Source organism: Astyanax mexicanus, chromosome 12 (assembly GCF_023375975.1).
Source record: "Astyanax mexicanus isolate ESR-SI-001 chromosome 12, AstMex3_surface, whole genome shotgun sequence".
Classification (NCBI taxonomy): Eukaryota; Metazoa; Chordata; class Actinopteri; order Characiformes; family Acestrorhamphidae; genus Astyanax; species Astyanax mexicanus.
This window is the reverse complement of record NC_064419.1, coordinates 45,736,538-45,761,033: the sequence shown is the minus strand read 5'-3', so window position 1 is coordinate 45,761,033 and position 24,496 is coordinate 45,736,538. Positions and strand designations below refer to the sequence as shown.

The window sequence follows — 24,496 nt, the reverse complement described above, 5'->3', positions numbered from 1 at the left end:
AAGTTGTCAGCAGAGGGAAGCATGAAGTGCTGTAAGATTTTCCGGGAAGACTTTGTACTTGATATAACACATTTGATTGCTGGTTGGCCTTGCTCTCTTTGGGTGGGTAGGTGGTGCTCTTTCCCCTCATCATTCCTAGGGTGATGTGGATCAGCAGAAGGCTGCGTCTGTGAGCTGATGTATCAGAACCGAGTCGCTACACTTTCCTCCAAACACACTGAGATGCTACTTAGTAATGCTGCATTAGCAGCAGTTTAAAAACAATCAGATGTTACATGTTTTTAAAGTAGTTTGTGACTAAACTCTTAATTTTTTTCTGAACATTTTGATTAAGACTTACCTCCGTCTTCTGTTTTTTTTTTTTTTTTTCCCAGCAACAACGAAGGCTAGACCTGCTTACCATCACCAACCCGGGTGAGTACTCTATCTGTGTATCTGTGTGTCTGTCCACTTCACTCGCATATCAAATCAAACATTGCTATGTTATACTACACACTAACAATTAATAGTATATTTATTGTTGTTGCAATATCAGCCTTCACATTATTGCATATGGCTACAATTTGCAAATGAACTATTGCTAATTGCTGTTTAGTCTTCTAGACCTTCTTAGAGGTGCTGTAGGGGTTTGATTAATCAAATGATCCAATAAATGTTTGGCCAAACATATTTCAGGCCAGTCTACATGTATAAGTCTAGTCTGGAACGTTTTAATCCCTATTTGGGAAACTACACTATAGGGGTCCATAGGTTTAAGCCTAAAAGTTCAGACTACAGATCTCTTTTAATGGCAGATCCTAGTCCAGGGCTAGGCTAAATTACTGTGAGGGACACAGTTTTTATCTGAAATAAATGAAGCCACGTCAAAATGCTGTGCAGCCAAATCAAGGCTACAAGTATATTGTGATATTTTATGCAATGTTGCAAAACGTGATTCTCAAAAACATATCACTATCATGTAAAATTTGGTGTTAGATCACTAAATAGGTGTGTTGTACTCTGTCTTCAGCTCCCACTGTTTTGAAGTCCCTTCAATGACTTAATTTAAGTCAAGGCTAATTTAAGGCCAAAATAGCTTTACCCATAATGAAGTTGTGTTTTTTCTTTATTATTAACATTTTAAAATGTTCCAAAAAATGTATTTAAAAAAGTAGCAAAATATTGTCTTTCTTACTGCATCACAATATATGAATATATGAATGTATTGATATTTATATATATTGTATTGCCAGGTTCTTGCCCATACACAGTCCACTTTGATGTCATCTTATTGCACCCTGACCTCTATCTCTCTTTCTGCTACAAGTCTAAAGCATGACATACAGTATCTACAAGTTCTGATGTCCCACAGTCTCCTATGTAGATCACAGCCTCTTCTAGAAGCATCTGGGTGGTGGCAGCCCGAGCAGTCAGAGCACAGAGAGAGACAGATGGGGGAGTCTGGGAGAATGCAATGCCCATATGTCTAAAATATCTGCCTGCTCTAATACACTTTGATTAAAATAATGTTTATGGGAGACACACAAAGTGGGCTAATTTCCACAGCTTTACATGGCATCTGTTCACCCAGCCCAGGTGAAGCTGTGCTGCTGACCTTCAGCGCTTTACTAAAGGCGACACACACTCACCGCACTGTAGAGCTTCGTCTCGTCACCAGTGAGACGCTTCTCTCAGATTCAGGACCTCAGCAGCTTGCTGGCTTTTTTCTGATTGCAGGTAATTGCTAGCGCATACGTATGAAGCTTCAAAGTGCAGCTGGTGTGCGTAATGTGTGGGTTCATTTCAGAACTGCAGAACGAGAGATGTTGTATCTTTATCTGTAGGTATCTGGCCAATACTTGAAGACGATGCTGGATCAGGTATCAAGGGTACAGCTCATATTAAAACTTAGCAATGTAGCAAAAAGTACCTTTAGGTATCAGGCTTTCTTTATGCAAAATGATATATTTTTGTTGTAAAACTGTATTACATTTCTAAACAGGTCTCCAGGTCTATATTAGGGATGAACATCAATGTCAATGGCTCTTTTTTATTGCAAACCACAAACTCCACATTATTACCATATTAACAACAGTAAACAACCACTTAACATATATAGTTAGGATACGGGTATACGGAAAGTTTCACGTTGTGGAAGCTACAGTGGAAAATGCAGTTAAGGGGAACTGTGGAAGTCAAGAAGATCTGGAAGATCAAGAAACCTTTTTATATGCTGGTAAGAAAGGCAAATCTATACACATTGTCAACCATCTTTATTAATCTGAATCATCTATCCATTGGTAAGCATGCATTTGTTAAACTCTAATGTCCTGGTACGAAAAAAAATAAATAAAATGTGCTTTTTTTTTCCTGCTAACAAAATTAAGCCATTAGACCCTAAATGGCCCTACAGTTAGAGCAGATTTTGTCTGAGGGAGGGATCTGTAACTACTGTCCGTTGCAAGTCAGCAGATGTAAGTGATAAGATATATTACTTGAGTTTGGCATATACATGGCTTGGCCAGCAACAGCTTCTTTGCATTCTTTGCGTAAGTGACAGAGCCCTTAAATGGTGCATTCTGGGAACAGAGTTTGTTTTGAATAGCCCATGGACCTATTCTAACCTGAGTAAAAAGGAATAATATGTTCCCTTTAAGAAGAACTGTGGAGGTGCGCTGAGTGGTCCAGCGGACTAAAGATCGCTGGTTCGAATATCGGTCATGCGCCTTGCCATCAGCTGCTGGAGTCCTAAGAGAGCACACTTGCTCTCTCTGGGTGGGTACAGTAGACGACGCTTCTTCCGCTCATCACTCCTAGGGTGATGTGGATCAGCACAAGGCTGCATCTGTGAGCTGATGTATCAGAACCTCCGAGTGTTAGCGCTGTGATGCTACTCGGCAATGCTATACATCAGCAGGAGTTTGAAAAGTGGCGGAGTCTGACTTCACATGTGTCGGGAGAGGTGTGTGCTAGTGATTACCCTCCTGGTGTTGGGGTATCACTAGTGACAACCCCTAAGCTGCGTCCTCTTTTGGAAGATCTTGATCACTGGTTGGAGGGGTGACTGAAGTTCTTCAGCTCTGAAGGTGAGAAAGTCTGACGGTCGCTTCACTGGTTAGTTTGCCCTGTAGAACACGCCTCTTCATGAAGAGCTTTACTTGTGCTGATTAGGATGCAGGATGCAGAGCCAGTGTTTGTGGCTGGGCTGACCTTTGACCCCGGTTTATCCATACTGAGTGTGAGGGAAGCTTGTTTTCCTGCTGTATGGAAAACAGCTGCTGCTCTGAGATGGCTCTGGCAGATAAAACAGCAACACACAGGACACGCTGACCTTCTGCCTGCACACTATAGAAAACTTCTTCTGTAGTGTACCAACGTGTGCATGTCTGAGTGAGGATATTTACATTTAATATATATATATATACATATTTATGTTCGTGTGTTCATGGGTGACTCATGGTTATGTAATAATCACTGAAACTCAAATATCCACAATACATACTGTATGTTTTGGACTAAAAGGTGCACTTAGAATTCTTATTTTTTTCCAAAAATCGTCAGTGCGCCTTATAATCCAGTGCACCTTATGTATGAATTCTACTACGCAGGCATTAAGGAGCAGTAAAGCCACTCTGCTGAAGTACAGAGTTATAAGGGTGAATTTTCAGGGAAGTTTTTCCAGCACTAAGGCTGGGTGCAGCAGCATTAGCATTAGCCGCTAACCACAACACTAGCTCTTTCACCGTTGAGAGGCGAGTATATTGGACTGTAGTCTGTGTGTTACCGTGTTAAAACAAGCTATGTAGGACGAACCGCTAGCTAATAGCTCCCTGGCTTACTGGAACACTCAGGATTCCTCAGTCTAGTGCTATCGTGAGGCGTTTACCTGGGGCTAGCTAGCGCTGCTAACCTCGACTAGCGCTCACCCTTGGACAAAATACTGGAATTTTAAACTTACTGTAAATAAATGAAAGCCCTTTAAATAAACAGTTTTTGTGTTAATCTGTGTAGATTAACATCCGTTTAAAAATATACATATTTTTATTGTTTAGAAAGGAAACATAATGACACCATTGTTAACATTATCTATGCATTCTTACTATTGTCGCTTAATGCACCTTATAATCTGTCAAAATATGGTACAGGTCCAGTCAAAAGTTTGGACACACCTTCTAACTCAATGTTTTTTTATTTTTTTATTTCATGAACACTAAAAAGTCATCCAAACTATGAAGGAACACATAAGGAATCTTGTAGTAACTTAAAAGTGTTAAACAAACCAAAATACTCTGAACTTATCCTGTGCAACAGAGGTAGCTCTTGCAATTACTTTCCTGGGGCAGTCTTGGTGAGAGCCAGTTTCATCATATCGTGTTTTTATAGTCTTTTGATGCGACTGTACTTAGAAGATACTTCCTTGAATTGTTTTGGATTGACTAAATTTCATTAATACTGACCTTAAATGATTTATGGTCATCAGGGAACCACTATCAGTATGGTGGAGAATCCCGTGAATCAAGGGAGAAGTGGGATACTAGGGAAAGGTACTATCAGAATTGAGTTTTGACAGTCCACCACTGGATTTATGGGGATAGTGGTCATACATGTTAGATTTGTAAGATCTGCCAGCTTCATTAGCCTTTTAGCATCAGTGTCAAACTAAAGAAGCAGAAGAAACTTTAGATATAATCATATCTTTTCTACGTTTGGAGTAAAAGGGAAATGGAATATATTACATGTTTTTTTGTTGTCAAATTGTTGCTTTTATGGGTGTGAAGCACCTAAAAAGCTCCAGCAATTTCTGAAGGTCTTTGGGGTATTCCGACTCGTTTCCACCCCCATGTCTTGTCTGCATTGACTAACTTTCATAATTACTAACCTTAAATGATTTATGGTCATCAGGTAGCCACTGTCAGTATGCTGGAGCATCCTGTGAATCAAGGGAAAAGTGAGATACTAGGGAGAGGTACTATCAGACTTGAGTTTTGACTTTGTAGCCTAAACTGAATGTCTAGTTCTAGACGTCACAGTTCACCATTGGATTTATGGGGATGGTGGTCATAATCTCCTCCCCCTACCTGTTAGCTTTGTCAGATTTACCAACTTTATTATAACCAGCCTTTTAGCATCAGTGTCTAACTAAAAGAAGCAGAACTTCTTTAGTTTTAGATTTTATCATATCTTTTCTGCAGTTGGGATAAAAGTGAAATGGACTATATTACATGTTTTCTTTTGTTCTCAAACTGTTGCTTTCATGGGTGTGAAACTTCTAAAAAGCTCCAGCAATTTCTGAAGGTCTTTGGGGTATTCCGACTCGTTTCCACCCCCATGTCTTGCCAGAATGGGCTAACTTTCATTATTCTTCACCTTAAATGATTTATGGTCATCAGGTAGCCACTGTCAATATCCTGGATCATCCCGTGAATCAAGGGAGAAGTGGGATACTAGGGAGAGGTACTATCAGAATTGAGTTTTGACTTTGTAGCCTAAACTGAATGTCTAGTTCTAGACGTCACAGTTCACCAGTGGATTTATGGACATAGTGGTCATAATCTTCTCCTCCTACCTGTTAGCTTTGTCAGATTAACCACTTTAGCATCAGTGTCTAACTAAAAAAGCAGAACTTCTTTAGTTTTAGATATTATCATATCTTTTCTGCAGTTGGGATAAAAGTGAAATGGCCTATATTACATGTTTTTTTTTTTTTTTTTGTCAAACTGTTGCTTTTTTCATGGGTGTAAAGCACCTAAAAAGCTCCAGCAATTTCTGAAGGTCTTTGGGGTATTCCGACTCGTTTCCACCCCCATGCCTCGCCTGTGCGTCTCCTGCTCTGGCTGCGGGGCCGGGCGGCGAGGGGGCTCCTGCGCTCTGGCCCCTCATTAACTCCTCCATGTGAAGTGCACTTCACCCCCCAGCCCCTTGCCAGGCCCCCTTTAATTGGACACTTGAGCGGCGCGATGTGCATCTGGCTCTATTGAAGCCTGACATTTCAAACTGCTGACCTTTCTAGCGCCCGGCGCGGCTAAATAATGATAAGCCCGGCACATTGTTCCTCCACAAAGCCGCGGCCGAAGAGAAAAGGAGAAGAAAAAGGAGAAAAACGAGAGCGAAAGGCAGAGAGAAAAGTATAGGAAAAAAAATCTTTCTTTTCTTTCTTTTTTTCCCCCCTTTTTGGCCGGAGAGGAGGTCCGAGAAGTTGGTGGAGCCGGGCTTTCGGATCGGGAGAAGGCTTAGGGAGGTGGTCGCCGGCAAAGAAATTGGGTTCAGCCGTCTTTTCGGAGAGCCTATTGTCAATCTATTGATTTGAATGCCCTTTTCATATCGGCGGGCGCCGCCGCAATACTGTGCCGCTGGAAAATTAACTTTGCTTTGGTTTGTGTTTAGTCTCCCTCACCCCGCTCGCTCGCCACCGCTACAAAAAAAAAAAAAGGTCAATTACATTCATGAGAACTTAGAGAGAGATGTGTGAACCCACCGGCGAGAACAGAGATAATACATAACCTCCATATCTCTTCTAATTCTGCAGCGCTTCTCTGTGGGTCTTCTCTGGAAATACACATTGCTCACACACTTTTCCACACACATACACACTCTTCCACACACTCATACACCCCTGTGATGCTGTGTGCTGGGCATCTGAGCCTCGCAGCCAGACTTAATGCCTTCGATCTCTTCTCAGTTCCTCCTTATTTTCTCTCAATCTGATGATTTGCACGCTCTGCACAGCTCAAAGCCAAGCGCTCTTTCTAAACAGGTTTAACTAAAAACTCTAAGAGCTTTGTTTTCTCTTTTTTTTTGGTTGCTTTTTTTTTTCTTTACAAAGTCTCAACACATGTTTTCACAGCCTATTTTCTCTTGACGGTGCTTTAAAATAGGGTCCTAAAAAGGCATGTACTAATTCTCTAAATTTATCATGGGTCTGGGTGTAACATGAAATAAAGCATAATAAATCAGTGTGTCTGTAGTCATTCCCTTTAAGAGGCAGGTGAGCTCTGACTTTTGTTTGTTCCTATCTTAACAGTGCAGCACTTCTGCGAGTCTCAGCAGAGGAAACTGAGCTGCTCGTTCACACTGTGAAGATACACCAGCAGCTCATTTAAGGGAACAGCGATGTTATTTTATTCTTTATTCTGTTTATTGTTGAGTTAATTGTTGGGTTTGTGCTCTGCAGCATGTCCATGTGTGTGGACTCTAATGATTAACTGTTGTCAGGGTTTTAATCAGTCAGTGGAGCTCCTGTGTTTTCTACTGCCAAAATAAAAACACGCCAGAAATATATCTAAACACACCTCAATTCCAGACCACCACACCCATCAGTTTAGATATATTCCTAAACTCTGATGCTGTCTTAACGGTGTGGGCACAAGGCATGAAAATAGACTGTTACCGGGGTATAAGATAGCAAAGGGCATCATGATGCGCCTTGAACAGGGTGTACGATAGGGCCCTTAACTTGTAACTGTAGATATACTGTAGCTTTGATCAATACAAAGTCAAACTCATACAAATATCTTAAATGCCCTTTTTTATTTACATCACAAATGAAGATACATTTGTTTAGTGAAAATCACTATTACTTATTTTGCTATTTAATTTAATATATAATTCCACTGATACTCATAATAAAGTGTTCCCCCCACACTTTGTTGTGAGTTGTGAAGTTGCGAGGTGTTAACATGTGAGTGATTTTAGGGTCAAATACTGGCCAGAATGCCAATAGTAAGGCAATGAGAAGTTTATTTATGGACTTCAAAAGTTTGGACACACTTTTTCATTCAGTGTTTTTATTTATTTTCTTCCCTACATTATAATTGAATATTGACATCATACAGATTATAAAGGAACACACAAGGAATCATGTAGTAACTTAAAAAAGTGAACTTATCCTCTGCAAGAGAGGCAACTGTTGTTCTTTCTTTCCTGGGGTGGTCCTGATTAGTGTCAGTTTCATCATTATAACTTTTTTTATGGTCGTTGTGAATTTTTCGGATTGATTGACCTTCATTTCATTAAAGTCATTTTTTCTTTACTTAGTTGAGTAGTTCTTGCTTTTTTATAATCTGGATCAGAACATTACTCAAATAGAGCTCAAATTCAGCACAGCTGTTAACTGAAAGCCTGAATTCCAGGTGACTCTACCTCAGAAATACTGAGATATATACTAATTAACTTCATATTCATATTCGTATATGTCATAGAATGCCTAGAATGATCGTGACCCACAAATGTCCCACAGGTCAGTGCAGAGTTATTCAACCTGCCTGGGACCTGGCAAAAGTCATGGGACATGATACTATGTGGCATGTTAGTGTACAAACACTGGCATCGGCTAAACGATCACATGTAAAGAAAGTGTTATTATTGCTCTAATTAGACCCTTTCACTGAGAATTTGCTTAGTTCGCTTGCAAAGACTTCATTAGCGGCGACTTTATCACGCTGTTAGTAGAAAACAAACGGTTTAGAGACGCAGCAGAGAGAAAAGCAAGTGTGTCTGTGTGTGTGTTTGTATGAAAGGAAAGAGAGCAAGACTGAGAGAGTCAGGGAGAGAGACGAAGGCGTCTGGCGATGCCACCGGCCACTCCGCTGTTTTCCAGCAGATTTTTCCCAAACATGCACAGAGGAGCGTGGCGAAAGGAGTGTGAGCGCGTTAATGAAGAGAGAATAAACGTGCTAATGCAGCGGGTTAATAGACAGGGTGTGTGTGTGTGTGTGAGACGGGGGGGGTTTCTGGTGTGGCAGAGAAAGTATTTATAAAATATGCATCATTAAAGCCCTATTTAAAACATGTCTGGAGTCCAGGCCCTGCAGCTTCTGGAAGGCTGCTGCCTGCAGTTAATTCTCCCGGCCTCGCAAATATCACAATTTCACGCCTTCTTCACATAATCAGCCGTGTGTTTTCCATTCGGCGTGTGAAAAACAAAACAGCGCTCTAAAGATGCTAAATGAAAATGCTTTGTGCTGCCGCTATTAACTTGTCTTTTCTGCTTTCAGCACCGCGCGCGTGTGTGCGTGCACAAGCGAGTGAGAGAGAGGGGGATATATGTGAGAAAATGTAAACAACATTTTAACGGCTCCTCTACCATGACAGCCCAGACAGCGGTGACTATTTCTTTGTCACCAGAGCCATTGCTGTTGCCGTGCGCCGCAAATCCATAAAAAAAAGTAATTTTGGGTCGAGGGGCCTTTTGTTATTTCCTGCTTGAGTGTGTGTAATAGAGGTGGGTGCTGAGGGGGGCTTTGTAGTGGATTGAGTTAGTGGATGGTGGAGGGGGTAAGGGCAAGATGGAGAGAGTAGAGGAGAGAGAGACACACAGGAAAAGTGAAAGAGAGCAAGAGACAATGGTACAGAGAATTTCAAAGAAAGATCCTTCTACTGGTGTGTGAATATAGAGAATATGGAGTTTAGGGTAAAATAAGGAGTACTGGGTAGTATAGGGGAGTATAGTGTTGCATAGGGAAATTAAGTGGAGTGTAGAGTTGTATAGTGTAGTATAGGGGAGTGTAGTGTATAGGTGAATGTAGTTGGTATAGGGTAATATAAAAAGGGTTGGTTAGGGAGTCTATTTTAGTATAGAGTAGTATAGGCTGGTGAGTATTGTAGAGAGTGTATAGTGTAGTGTAGAGGGATGTAGTGTTGTATATGTTTGTATTGGTAAGTATAGTATTGAGTATGGTAGTATAGGGTAGTGTAGTGTTGTATAGGATGGTATAGTGTAGTGTTGTATAGGTAGTATAGGTAAATGTAGTATTGTGTATGGTAGTATAGGGGAGTGTGTGGTTGTATAAGGTGGTATAGGTAATGTAGTGTTGTATAGTGTAGTATAGGGGAGTAAAGTGTTGTATAGGATGGTATAGGGGTGGAGTGTTGTATAGGGTAGTATAGGGGAGTAAAGTGTTGTATAGGATGGTATAGGGGTGGAGTGTTGTATAGGGTAGTATAGGGTAGTGTAGTGTTGTATAGGTAGTATAGGTGAGTGTAGTATTGTGTATGGTAGTATATGGTAGTGTAGCGTTGTATAGAATGGTATAGGGGAGTGTAGTGTTGTATAGTGTAGTATAGGGGAGTGTAGGATTGCATATGGTAGTATAGGGGAGTGTGTGGGTGTATAGTGTAGTATAGGGGAATGAAGTGTAGTATAGGGGAGTGTAGTATTGTATATGGTAGTATAGGGGAGTGTGTGGTTGTATAAGGTGGTATAGGGAAGTGTAGTGTTATATAGTGTAGTATAGGGAAGTTTCTGGTTGTATAATTATCTGTGTTAGCTATAGGTGCAACTTTCAGCAAAATATATATGAATACATATACATATAGAGAAGGAGTGTGTAAGGAGAATAGGATAGTATAGGGCAGGGGTCTCAAAGTAGCGGCCCGCGGGCCACATGCGGCCCGCAACGCGGTTTCATACGGCCCCTCACGGGTTAACAAAATAAACATACATCTGGCCCGCAATTCAATTTAATTATTTATGCTTTATTATGTTCGTTTTCATATTTTATCTTAACTTGTATTTTGGTGTGTGTGTGTGGTGTTTTTTTTTTTTTTTTTTGCTTACGCTGCGTTGCCTGCTTTAGTAGTCTTCAGTAGCCTTCAACAGTCTAACCTTACAGCCGTGCTGTGTCCACTAAACTCCGTAGTTATAAACATCCTGAGGTTAGCAGCGCGCTAACTGACCTGTTTATAATGTAATCCGAGCAGTGCCTCCGTGACGCTGCTCTAAACTGCTGCTGTTAGCTGCTTGGGCTGAAAGATGAACTGTAGAGAGCTGTATTATCCGGTTAGTGGGGTTATTTTATTTCATACACAGAAGAACTTACAAATCTTTAAAAACGCTCCAGACTGGCTCAGTTGAGCCCTGTAGCCCGTGGCTGGGCTGCAGCTCTGACTAAGCAAAGACTGCGGGCTTGTGGTGCTGCAGCTGCAGCTCCGACTAGTGGTTGGATGAGGAACTGCTAAATCTGAGGAAATGCTAAATCTGTCACAGCTCACAATACTTATTTCAGTATCAAACGTTTTGATCAAAGTTAATATAACTTATAAATTAAAAGGATTTATGTTAATAGAGCAACAAGCAACCATTTTTCCATGCAACTGTAATATTTGATTGAATAAATAGTATATTGAGAGTTATTTAACATTAAGGAGTAATTACATTCATTTTGTATTACATCTGGTTACATTTTCTTATATTTATAAGTTACATCTGGCCCTCAGAGGACAGCCAATATGCCAATGTGGCCCTCGGCAAAAATGAGTTTGAGACCCCTGGTATAGGGTAATGTAGGGTAATATAGGAAGTATAGGGTACTATATGGATTTTACGCTTGTAGACTAGAATATGGTAATATATGGCAGTGTAGGGTAAATTGTGTAGTAGTATAGGGTGGTATAGACTTGTAAACAGTGCATTATAGTATAATGATTATAGATTAGTATAGGAAATGGGAGTATAGGGCTCTATAAAATGTGTAGGGTAGTATAGGGTAGGGAGTATTGCTTATGATAAGCCATATTATATTGGCAGTATTTCTTTCTACAATGACTAGACAAGTGTGTGTGCAATTGCGCATCTGTGTCTATGGATGCAACTTTCAGCAAAAGTATATAAATACATATACATATTTGGAAGGAGCGTATAAGAAGAATAGGATAGTATAGGGTAATGTGGGATAGTTTACAAAGTATCAGTGTAGTATATGGTGGTTAGGGGTAGTATTGTGTAGTATATAGAGTATAATAATGTTTTAGGGTAGTATAATAGATTATATAATGGTAGCGTAGGGTAGGGTAGTATAGGGTAGGGCATATAGGACTTAATAGTGTAGTATAGGGGAGTGTGTGGTTGTATAGTGTAGTATAGGGGAATGTAGTATCGTGTATGGTAGTATAGGGAAGTGTGTGGTTGTATAAGATGGTATAGGGAAGTGTAGTGCTGTATAGTGTAGTATAGGGGAGTGTAGAATTTTGTATGGTAGTATAGGGGAGTGTGTGGTTGTATAGCCTAGTATAAGGGAATGTAGAGTTGTATAGTGTAGTATAGGGGAGTGTAGTATTGCATATGGTAGTATAGGAGAGTGTAGTGTTGTATAGTGTAGTATAGGGGAGTGTAGTATTGTGTATGGTAGTATAGGGAAGTGTGTGGTTGTATAGTGTAGCGTATGGGAATGTAGTGTTGTATAGTGTAGTACAGGGGAGTGCAGTATTGTGTATGGTAGTATAGGGAAGTGTGTGGTTGTATAGTGTAGCGTATGGGAATATAGTGTTGTATAGTGTAGTACAGGGGAGTGTAGTATTGAATATGGTAGTATAGGGGAGTGTGTGGTTGTATAGTGTAGCGTATGGGAATATAGTGTTGTATAGTGTAGTATAGGGGAGTGTAGTATTGAATATGGTAGTATAGGGGAGTGTGTGGTTGTATAGTGTAGTGTATGGGAATGTAGTGTTGTATAGTGTAGTATAGGGGAGTGTAGTATTGAATATGGTAGTATAGGAGAGTGTAGTGTTGTATAGTGTAGTATAGGGGAGTGTAGTATTGCATATGGTAGTATAGGGGAGTGTGTGGTTGTATAGTGTAGCGTATGGGAATGTAGTGTTGTATAGTGTAGTATAGGAGAGTGTAGTATTGTGTATGGTAGTATAGGGGAGTGTATGGTTGTATAAGGTGGTATAGGAGAGTGTAGTGTTGTATAATAGATTATATAATGGTAGTGTAGGGTAGGGGAGTATAGGGTAGGGCATATAGGACTTAATAGGGTAGCATATGGAACATATTGTAGTATAGGGGAATATAGGGAATATAAGGGATTATAGATTTGTAAACAGTGCATTGTAGTATAATGATTGTAGAGTAGTTAAGGGGAGTATACACAGTATAGGTTACTTAAGCTACTGTCAGCTATAGGTGTAATACATATACATATATAGAAGGAGTGTCCACACACATTTGGACATATACAGTGTGTACTGTATAGTGTATATGAGTAGTGCTGCTGTACTGAGGCAGTGCTGCTGATGCTGCTGCTGCTGCTGCTGGCTTTGTTAAAGTGGTGATATGGTTACCTAGTTACGGCCAGCTCTTGTTTGCAGGGTCACTTCATTAGCTTCTCGCTGCCTCTCTGCTGGAATGGTGCTGCGCCGCGCCATGTGTGTTGGCTCAACAAAGAACGGCTAGCTGTCACTCGCAGGCTCCAGCTCTCCTCCGCACCTGCTTATCAGATCTGCCCACACACACACACACACACACACACACACACCTTCCCCTCAAGATGTTAGTGTGTAGTAACGGGCGATGATAAGCCTTGTTTTCCCGCTGTCATATTAACATACCTACGATATCTGGATGGGAAATTAGCTGCTTTATGTAAACATGGTGTCATCTCTCATTAGGCTGCAAGATGAACTAAGGCTGTGTGGAGGTGATATACAGAGAGATGACAGGATCATGGTGACTCGTTACAAGTGTGTGTGTGAGTGTGTGTGTGTAATGAGTGGCCAGCTGTGTATCTTCAACATCAGCAAAGAAATGCTCCATAGCATAGAAGCAAAGGGTAATATAGGAAGTTAAGGGAAGTATAGACAGTATATGGTAGTATAAGGATAATAGGGTAGAATAGGGTTGGACACTGAAACTGAAACACCTGGTTTTAGAGCACAATAATTGATTGTGGTGACAGACAGTTCTGGTGGAAACAGGAGAGTTGAGGTGCACATTAAATTCTGCCGTGATTTGATTGTTTTTTGGATACAATCCGAGTTAGCACTCGAACAACCCTTTCAGACAGCTTCCTCTTACAGCGTCCACAGTTAATCCTGTTGGATGTGGTTGGTCCTTCTTGGTGGTATGCTGACATTACCCTGGATACCGTGGCTCTTGATACATCACAAAGACTTGCTGTCTTGGTCACAGATGCGCCAGAAAGACGATTGGTGCACCGTCAATTTGTCCTCTTTTGAACTCTGGTATGTCACCCATAATGTTGTGTGCATTGCAATATTTAGAGCAGAACTGTGCTCTTACCCTGCTAACTGAACCTTCACACTCTTACTGCTCTTACTGGTGCAATGTGCAATTAATGAAGATTGAACACCAGGCTGCTTCAATTTAGTAATGAAACCTCCCACACTAAAATGACAGGTGTTTCAGTTTCATTGTCCAACCCCTGTATCTACAATACTGAGTTACTATATTCACTAATACCACTTACAACTTTACTACTGTACACAACACAAGCCTTATGTTCACCATGTCTGACTGCATTCTTTGCAGTTTATACATGACCCCTGCTTTTATTAGTTGTATCACCACTGTAGATTTGTAGTGGTTTGAGTTTGAGCACAGTGTTGAACACTATTTTTCACTCAAGTAAACTCCTGCAGCTACAACTTCTCCCATAGTTTGGTAGATCTTACTTAATTGTCGAGTTTTGTACAGATGGATGATGTCGCTCAGTCAGAGTGGCAGCTCCCACTGGCAGATTCAGGGCTACCTACAGCAGAGAGAGAAATAAAATTGAGGTTCCTGTTGACAGGCCGGGTTGCCAGATCACACAGTGGAGCTGCATTAGCAGCGTAATCTACAGAACTCACAAAGTTTTACCTGCTTCATCAGCTGGAGGTTTGCCTGTAGGGGTAATAATGGGGTGGGATAGTGGGTTAGAAGGTCTACATCAGCTTAAAGAACCTATATTCTAGATTGTTATTGTGTTTTATTATCTTTCCTGTGTTGCAGCCCTTTAATCCAATAATAAGACACATCATGGTGCTCATTTCTACCTTACACACCACTTTTCATCTGTATCGTTTAAATGTCAACAGAGCTTATGAATATATTGTGATGGTCTGGAATTAAGGTGTGTTTAGTAGTGAGGTGACCACAGTGAACCGTCAGATGTTTATTGCTATCTTAGCAACAAAGGTGAACACACTTTCCCAACATGCATCAACCCTCGCTTGTAACACACACACACAAGGAAACACAGCAGTGCACAAACACAATTTTTACATCAACAATCATCAAATAAATCAGTGTAGATTTATTTCTAAACTTCGATATACAGGGGTTGGACAATGAAACTGAAACACCTGGTTTTAGAGCACAATAATTTATTGTGGTGACGGACAGTTCTGGTGGAAACAGGAGAGTTGAGGTGCACATTGAATTCTGTCGTGATTTGATCAGCCGTGGTTTTATGTTTTTTGGATACAATCCGGGTTAGCACACGAACATCCCTTTCAGACAGCTTCCTCTTACAGCGTCCACAGTTAATCCTGTTGGATGTAGTTGGTGCTTCTTGGTGGTATGCTGACATTACCCTGGATACCGTGGCTCTTGATGCATCACAAAGACTTGCTGTCTTGCTGTCACAGATGCTCCAGCAAGACGATTGGTGCACCAAGGATTTGTCCTCTTTTGAACTCTGGTATGTCTCCCATAATGTTGTGTGCATTGCTATATTTAGAGCAAAACTGTGCTCTTACCCTGATAATTGAACCTTCACACTCTGCTCTTACTGGTGCAATAATGTGCAATTAATGAAGATTGGCCACCAGGCTGCTCCAATTTAGCCATGAAACCTAAAATCCCACACTAAAATGACAGATGTTTCAGTTGTACAACCCACAATAAAAGGTGCAAGGCGTGAAAATAGATTGTTGATGGGGTGTAAGATAGGAATGAGCATGGCAATGTGCCTTGTGCAGGGTGTACAATAGCATAGCAGGACGAGTTTGGTCAGTTTGGAGTTGTTTGTGAAATATGAGATAGACTAAAACTAATTACGCTGCACAGCGTAGCTTGAAAATTACAGAACGCCTGCATCCTTTAATCAAACAGGGACTGCGGATCCGATATGTTCTCGAAAGGCGATCAAACATTTGCGGTTGGGTGTGCGCCCCCCAATGAGGATAAATGAAGTGTCCGCACCGGGCGGAATTGCCACCTTCTCAGCTGAGTGAAAAAAGCTCGGGCTTGTCTTTCATACTAACGGGGCTCAGAAATCATATTTAGAGAGGTGGATGGTTTCAGTGGGGAAGTGGGTGCAGATCCCTGACCCGAGTGGACTGAACCGAACCGGACCGGTGCCGGATCGATAGCGCTATAGGCCCCAGAGCGAGGGCAGAGTGGTACAATTTAAATAAATAAAAAAAATTAATAATATCACTAATAAAGTGATGACGTTTTGTTGTATTGTATTATTATTTTTATCTATTTTTTTTCTGTAATTGTAACATTTACAAAAACAGGGATTGGCAAGACCAGTTAATAAAAACATTTATTCATTTTAAATTAAAAGAAAATTTTAAATAACAGTGAATAAAAGAAACATAGATTCAAATAATAATAATAATACAACAATAAATCTTAAGGTTTATTGATAAGAAATTAAGATGAAAAAACAAAAAACAGTTAAAAGCTTAAAGCAGTTTAATCTAAAACATTTTAAAGAACGTTTAAACAGTACAGTTTAAATAAATACATTTAAATTTAAATATCACTAATAAAGTGATGAAGTTTTGTTGTATTGTATTGTTATTATTTTAATCTATTTTTCTTTTGTTCACTGTTATTTTGAATTTTCTTTTCATTTAAAATGATTAAATATATTTATTAACTTCCATGTCAATCTCTGTTTTTGTAAATGATCAGCTACATTGGAAATGAGGGTTGCCTTCAATGTTTTCAAGATGTAGCACAAATAAAGGTTGAGTGATTGAGAGATTGATTGATTGATTGAAACAAAGAAAAAATGTTTTTCTTTAAGGAAAATCCTGATTTACCTGAACTGATGCCTCCAGGAATCTTTGGCCTTAGAGTTAAGACAGTGTGTAAAATGCAAAAAAAAAAAAAAGTGTAGCCATGTTTTTAATATTATATAACTTTTACATAGACTTTTATTTCACTACAGACAATGCTTCATCTGAACAATTTGTTTTAAGTTATTATAAAATAATATATATATATTTCCTGCATATAGTTCCTGCATTTCAGGCCAGGACACGCCTATTTATTTAGTGTTTTATTTTTGTATTATTTTCCTACATAGTAAATGAATAGTGACGTCATCAAGACAAGTCATAAAGGATCCCATAAGGAATCATGTAGTAACTTAAAAGTGTTAAACTGAACTGAACTGAACTGAACCGGACCGGTGCCGGATCCATAGCGCTATAGGCCCCAGAGCGAGGGTGGCGGGGGGAGTGATCCTAACGAAGCGCATTGAATAAGCCTGGAGTTTCAGCAGCGGTTGTTCGGCGCTCATTTGTTCGTTTAAAGGAAGATCAATGGGCCTCCTGCCGTGTCACAGAAGATGCACAGCGGGAGGACGCACCAGCAATGATACCCTTCTAAATATTTGATGGAGGGGCTGTTGGGTGGAGGGGTGGGCGGATGAGTGGATGGTTTGGGGAGGGCTAAACAGTATAGTTTTGCAGCTGCTTTCTCTCCCTCTTTTTCTCTCTCTTTTTCTCTTTTTTTTTTTAGTCAGGGCAGCTCCCATTAGTAATTGATGGTTCTCTGCAATGGCCTGTTTTGAGGCCACTGTTCATTTCATGGGCTATCACTTTTTTTATTACCCTGCTGATGCCTTCACGGCCAATTAATTATTCATGATGCGCTAATTAAGGGACAAAATAAAGTAACGCAGTTAAGACCGGTTCAATTAAACAAGAGACTGTCCCTGCCCGCTAAGTTGTTTATCAATATCGGATGAAGGCGCCAAATAGCGCAATCCTCCATCGACCCTGACCGCCTCCGCTCCCCGAACATACTGGACTCTTTATTTTAAAACATATTTCTAACGCTGCCTAAATGATCCTGCTGTCCCCGCCGCACTTCACACAGCCTGGCATCGAGCGGCAGCGGGCATCAACGGCAGCGGGTATCAAGCGCGCCAGTCATTTGGCTCCCTACTTAGCCAGCCAGCCGTCATACTCCTGTGAGCGCCCGCACGCGCCCGCTTGTACACACACACCTGTGCAAGCGTCTGTCCATCTCCCAGATTGGCACAGGTGCCGCGTTTTGATTGGCCGCCCGCTAATGGCCGACGTGTTGCCGGCTAATGTGCGTGTCACAGCTCCCCGTATCCATCTCTCTCCATCATCACCCTCGTCATCCTCATCTGGCACAAAAACCCGGAGCCGCCCCGCCGCCACCGGCTCGCCCCGGCACCCGGCACACTTTCCCATTCCAGTCACAGAGCAGCCACCTCCCTCTCTGGAGTCCAGCTCCATCAGCCACATCATTACTGAGATTATCCCATGTCTTTTATTTAATGACGGCTAATGTATCACCAATAAAGATGAATGAGGGGAGCTGGGAGGCTGTAATTGGAGGGACATGATGTCTGACTCGGTGTCGGCTACTGCGTCTACAGTGCCAGCCGCTCCGCAGCTCCGCCGTCACCGTACGGGTGTGCCTCCATGTGTGCAGCTCGACGCGCTGCATGACGAGAGAGAGAGAGAGGCTCGTGTTGAGGGTTTATAAGGATTTACGGGTGATTCGCTTTGATTCGCTTTGTATTTGCTGGAATATCTGGAATATAACTGCAATTGGATGTGAAAAAAGTCAAGGTCAAACTTTTTTTAGTCGCCTCAATGGAATCAGAAATCAGAAATGGAAAATGTCAATAAGGGTTAAAAAAAATAGACATTGATTCACTTGCATTTTTGTCATAGACAAGTTGCATCTTTGTTTCAATGAATCAATCAAATTTTGACAACAAAGTAACTTAAAGGCAACCCTTGTTTTCAACGTAACTGAGCATTTACAAAAACATGCATTGACATGACAGTTAATAATTACATTTAAAAAATAAATAAATAAATAATACAACAACAAAAAACCTTGAGGTTTATTGATAAGAAACTAAGATCAAAGCAAACTAAATTTTAAAACCTTTAAAACCTTTTAAAAAACTTTTACACAGTACAATTTAAACAAATACATATATTACAATTATTATTTTTTTTAATCATCTATTTATTTTAATTGTATTGTGTAAAATGTGGTTTTAGCTTAAACTGCTTTAAGTTTTTAACTATTTTTTGTTTTATTGATCTCTTATTTGGTTTTAGTCTTAATTTCTTATCAATTAAACCTCAAGTTTTATTTGAATTATTATTACTATTCCTATGAATTATTATTATTATTATATACAATTACCTTGTAATTTTCTTTTATTCACTGTTATTTAATTTTTTTTATTATTATTAAATGTATTTTTTAACTTCCATGTCAGTCCCTGTTTTTGTAAGTGCTCGGCTACATTGGAAATGAGGATTGCCTTTAATGTACTCAAGATGTAGTCAAAATAAAGGTTGCTTGATTGAAACAACGAATGTAATTTTTAATTAAATTTTCTTTCTGATTTTTCTGAACTGACGCCTCCAGGAAATTTCTGTATTCTTTTTTTTGTTGATGTATAAGTTGGTTTGTGCACTGTTGCACGTCCATGTGTGTGTAAAGAGCGGTATGTATACACGTTAAGTGCACATGGCACACCTTTGTTGTTGAGATAGCAATGAACCTCTGACTGTTCTCTGACTGTAGTCAGGGTTCAAATCAGTCAGTGGCGTACCTGTGTTTTCCGTTGCCAAGATAGCAATTCATCAGAAATTTACCTGAACACACCTCACTTCCAGACAACCTCACCCATTGACGTAGATTTATTCACAAGCACCATTTCTATTTAAAGAATTTAGACAGAAGGTGTAAAAAATACTGTTGGTGCCTTGAGCAGGGTATAAGATTATTATTTTTCACCTTTTCTGTGCTCTCTGAACTTTGTGATTCAGGGCTGTATTGCTTCTACCTGTCGTCTAACAATAAAGTAACCTTTAAATGCCAATTCATTACTTTAGCTTTACATTATTTAGCTGAACTCTATTTGCTGGGGACATATTTGATCATCAGAGATCAGTTATGTACTGATTGAGTTTAGATTGTTTATTGAGTTTTATTCATTTGGTCGTTTGCGGGGTGTCGGGAGTGTTTCTGTGATCTCTCACTCGGACAGAGCATTTTATTTTCTTTCACTAATGATTTTATGCTCAAGTGAAGAAGGAAAGACAGATACATAACCATAATTTAGGCATTTTTTGGCGTCAGTCTGTTTATTTTTAGAGCCGGTACCTCAGCAGCCCGGCCTAATGACGCCGAGCTCCATCCCTACAAAGGAGAAAGCTGCTCCTGTCTTCAGACTTGTTTACAGTCTCACTCTCTGGGGCTTCGGGCTCAGAACGGACACTGGGTTCATTTTGCCTCGAGCTGGGCCACTTGAACGCATCAGCGGTGGGATCTGGGTAGTCTTATTGGAGCAGACTTGGGCTGCAGGACAGGCCAGCCATTGAGGAGCAGATTAGATTAAGAGTAATCCTCCCACTGTGTTCTGAGCCGTGTTTCTGCTCAGAAACTCCAGTCACTCAGTGCATCAGTCACACTGCTCTGCCCAGCAACACGGCCCAGGGCATCCCCCGGCCCGGCCCGGCCCGGCCTGTAACACGGCTGCAGCTGAGGAGAACTTAGCAAGATGCTTTACTCTGCTCAGAAAACTGATCTGGAGTTCAGGGGTTGTGGGAATTGACAAACACAAACTTTTGTAACATATTGAATGCTTTTTTTTCTTTTTAGACATGTCTTGTCTTCATCATCACTGCTCGGGGTGAGACAAAATATTAGCATTGTGATATATTGTAGTGTACAAGGTTATAATATTTTAGAATTTTTCAGTATAGTTTAATTTTATTTGTTTTCACCTTTTCTCCTCTAATTCAGTTAGTTTAAAGAGTTTTTAGAGTGGGTTTGCTAGTTTGTTTGGTAACGCTTTATAATACAGCCCATATAAACATGAAGCACACATCTCATCAGAGAGCTCAATCTGATAAACACATAGAGTAAGTACTTTGTAATACACTGTTCTAGGGGTGTGCCATATCATATCGTACTCGATAATATTGCCAACACTTTTGAATATCGTGAACGATATTATACCCTGAAATATGGTGCCATATCACCCACCTGTAATTATCAGGGTACTACTTTTTTGCTGTTATATGCAAAAGAAAAATTCACACTTTTTTTTGAATTTCCTATTATATATCTGTCTGTCCAGTATCACTTATTTTACTTTAATCCTGGATATATGGAGATATTTGGAGTGCATTATTATTATTAGTATCATAACATTCGGGAATTAATGACCTTTTTTGTGGCATATTGCCAAGAGTATCACTATCGCGATAATACCATGAAATATCGTGATATTATTTTAGGGCAATATCGCCCACCCCTACACTGTACAATACATAATACAGCCTGTTCCCTGTCATTTCTGAGTATTAACTGAGTAAGTACTGTGTATTTATAGAGTGAGAAAAGTAAAAATCAGGTGAGGTGTGGGATTATTAACCATTAATATCAAACCTTGTGGTTTCTGTGTATTAATGAATGAGTTTTCTTTAAAGTCTCAGCATTCCTGATTGTGTTATTGAAGATATATAAATATTATTGTATTTAATCTTGACATTAAAAACTGTACGTTTTCTTCCAACTCCACCCTGACTGTTTTCCCTGGAGTGTGACTGCAATAAAGCCTTCATAACTGCCATGAACGAAGGGAAAACAATTATCTATTATTTTATATGAAAATTGCACCACAAGTTTAGGGAAATTGCATGTTCTCGTGTTCTTTAATTTTACCTACATTTAAGTACGAGTAGGACTTTTACCCACAGTTAAGTACCCGTAGGACCCGGTAAGTATTTTGAATGTTCTGGTTCATCCAGAGAAGTTACACTGTAAGTAAAGGAAACTTACCCTCTAAACCGCAGGCTGTATTATAAAGTGTTACCTCTTTTTTAGTGCTAGTTTTAGTTTTTTTCATACTTTGGATTATTTGTGAAGTACAGGATTAAAAAAAGTGTTATGTAATAAAACTAAACAAAAAAAAATAAAATTAAATATGCAATTACTGTAAAACAACCAACTGTCCACAAAAAATGTAACAGTCCACAAGCTAGACACCTTAAGTGCAAAATATATGTCTTACTGCTGCTTAAAATAGCCAATAGAACACACATAAACACGAAGCACATCTCATCAGAGAGCTCAATCTGAGAAACACATAAACAAACTAAGAAACTCAATAAATTCTACAGGTTTCACTCATTTTCACCAAAATGATCAACTCAGAAATAAAATAGGAAATGGACACCCAGAACTAGATACAGATACAGCTTTTTACCATATCAGTCCAGAACTAACTATACTGTACCTCACATATATAACATCAAAAAGTGAACACAGCTGTCTACTCACAGAGTCAGGCTGGTAAATGTACTCACAGTTAGCGCTCTTATGCTGCTCCTCAAATAGACTTATAGCTGTGTGGAGGTTATTCCACATACTGTATTTCCTGTTTTACTACAGAACATGTGATTTTATCTCTCTCGAGCTCATATTTTAATCCCATACAGAATTCTGCAGCTTTCTCAATGTTTTCCGTCTTTATTTCTGTAAAATATTCACAGCAATAATCCCAGCTGCAGACACTGGAACTAAAGGAACCAATAGCTTTTGTAATGCTGTGATGAGAAGATGAAACCGAAACTTCATGTGAAGCTTTGCTCTTTTGGTGTATTTGAGGGTCATTGTAATTGTCAGATATATGGAACATTAAAAAGATAATATAAATATTAAATAAACATTTGAAAATCGGATTTAGGCCACTTTCAGCTGCTGTTTAAACCTAAAAGCTTAAAAGACATTCTATATAACAAGTGAAGTAATACTTTTAGTACTTTTTCCACGTTCTATAAGAAGAAGAAGTATGGTCACATTGAGCACACAGGTCAGGAGTCGATAGTCGATCTAGAGAGTCAAACAAAGGCATGAAAAAGGCCTGTGGAAAGGAAGTAGCATCTAAAGTTCTGCCTCACTTGCTTTTCAATTACAGCAGACGAAGCAGAACGGAATTGTTAGTGCCATTTATCGAATGCGCTTCTCTCCGCATTAAAGTGCAAGTCGAGAAATCCATCCCCTTGTATAACAACCTGTCTGTTTTACAACAACAAAGAGATCCCTTTCTTGTCAGATAGCCTGTGTCAGTTCATTAGAAACAAGGAAAGGAGAAAACGAGCGGAGAAAGACGCACTGACAAAGACACACTCCTCCACGCCGGCGCCGTCAGTGCCGGCAGTCATCCTGAAGAATGCCTCTCGCCTCGCCGTATTCAGCTGCTGCAGAACAAAAGCAATAGCTGAATGAATCGATTATGATAATGATTTTTTTTCTCCTCTGAATGAAAGTGAGATGATGGATTATTGAAAAAGCATTAACAGAGATCTTTATGCATCGCAGGGTACCCTCAAACTCAACTACCTCCTGCCTCAATCCCACCCTAAACCTGCACAAACGCGGCCAAAGTGCACTATTCTTTTAGCTGGACTTGCTTTTTTTGTGTCTGCTCACTGTAAACCTGCAAATCACTGTTGCGCCATCTTTTCGGGGTTCTACATAATGAATTACATGAATCACATCACTGTAAATTCATCATAAAAAAAGAAACAAAAAAAACAACCAGCTTCTAAAAAAGTGTGTTGATTACAATTGCTGTGGATGCATAGAAATTAAGAGAATTAATTCATGTGTTTTGCACGTTTCGAGACCAGAGGTGGAAAGTAATGAATTACATTTACTCACATTACTGTAATGAGTGAGTAGATTTTATTAGTAATTTGTAATTTTTAACATAGTTTTTAAAATAGGTAATTTCACATTTACTAAAGTTCATTTTGACACAAATAATTTACTTTGCTACATTAGAAAACTCTCAGTTACTGAGTAAAAAATTAAATGCTGGGGAAAAAAAACAAATTGTCTGAATAAAAAAAAAAAATAGTTTTGTTCTCCATGGCAGCGCAGCTGAACTTTTCCATACAGTGTTTATTACGGTTAGCGGGAGAGACGTTGTGTGAATCAGCTGGGCTCGGGGGAACCGGTGTCGAGTTATGCTACCCATCTATAAGTGCTTCTTTACATTGTTTTTTGTATGATTTCATGTTTTTAATAATAATTCCTTAACTTTTTTATTGGGAACATTAAACAATCTGCTTAAATGTTAAAAAAAAACATGTAAATAGCAGTTAAAGCATAACAATGGTAAGTTATATAATGAATTGTAAAACTATAAACTATAAAAATACGGTTTATAGTCACCTATATGACCAAACATTTTAACTTTTTAACAGTAAAGAAAAAAAATGGATCATAGAAACCTATACCACTTGTTCTTGAAAATGTTTTATAGGGTGGTCTGAACAAATACTGCCTGAAAGGTCCAAATTATTTTTTGGAATTAATTATTTGGAATAATTATAAATTAAAAAGTTTTTATTTATGATTTGTACTTTTTTTTACATCAAATTAATAAAAGTAACTATGTAACTTTTACTCAAAGTACATTTTAAATTGAGTACTTTTTTACTTTTACTTGAGTAGATTTTTAGATGGGTACTTTTACTT

At 39.4% G+C, this 24,496-nt stretch overlaps 1 protein-coding gene across 1 annotated transcript in view; it reads left to right on the top strand.

Moving 5' to 3' along the window:
• Positions 1-24,496, top strand: part of agbl4 (AGBL carboxypeptidase 4) — a 678,742-nt gene that overhangs the window by 480,906 nt on the left and 173,340 nt on the right. Inside the window, exon 6 of the mRNA XM_049486062.1 lies at positions 375-414. Within this exon, the coding sequence (XP_049342019.1) occupies positions 375-414 (40 nt within the window). The remainder of the gene's footprint in view (positions 1-374; positions 415-24,496) is intronic.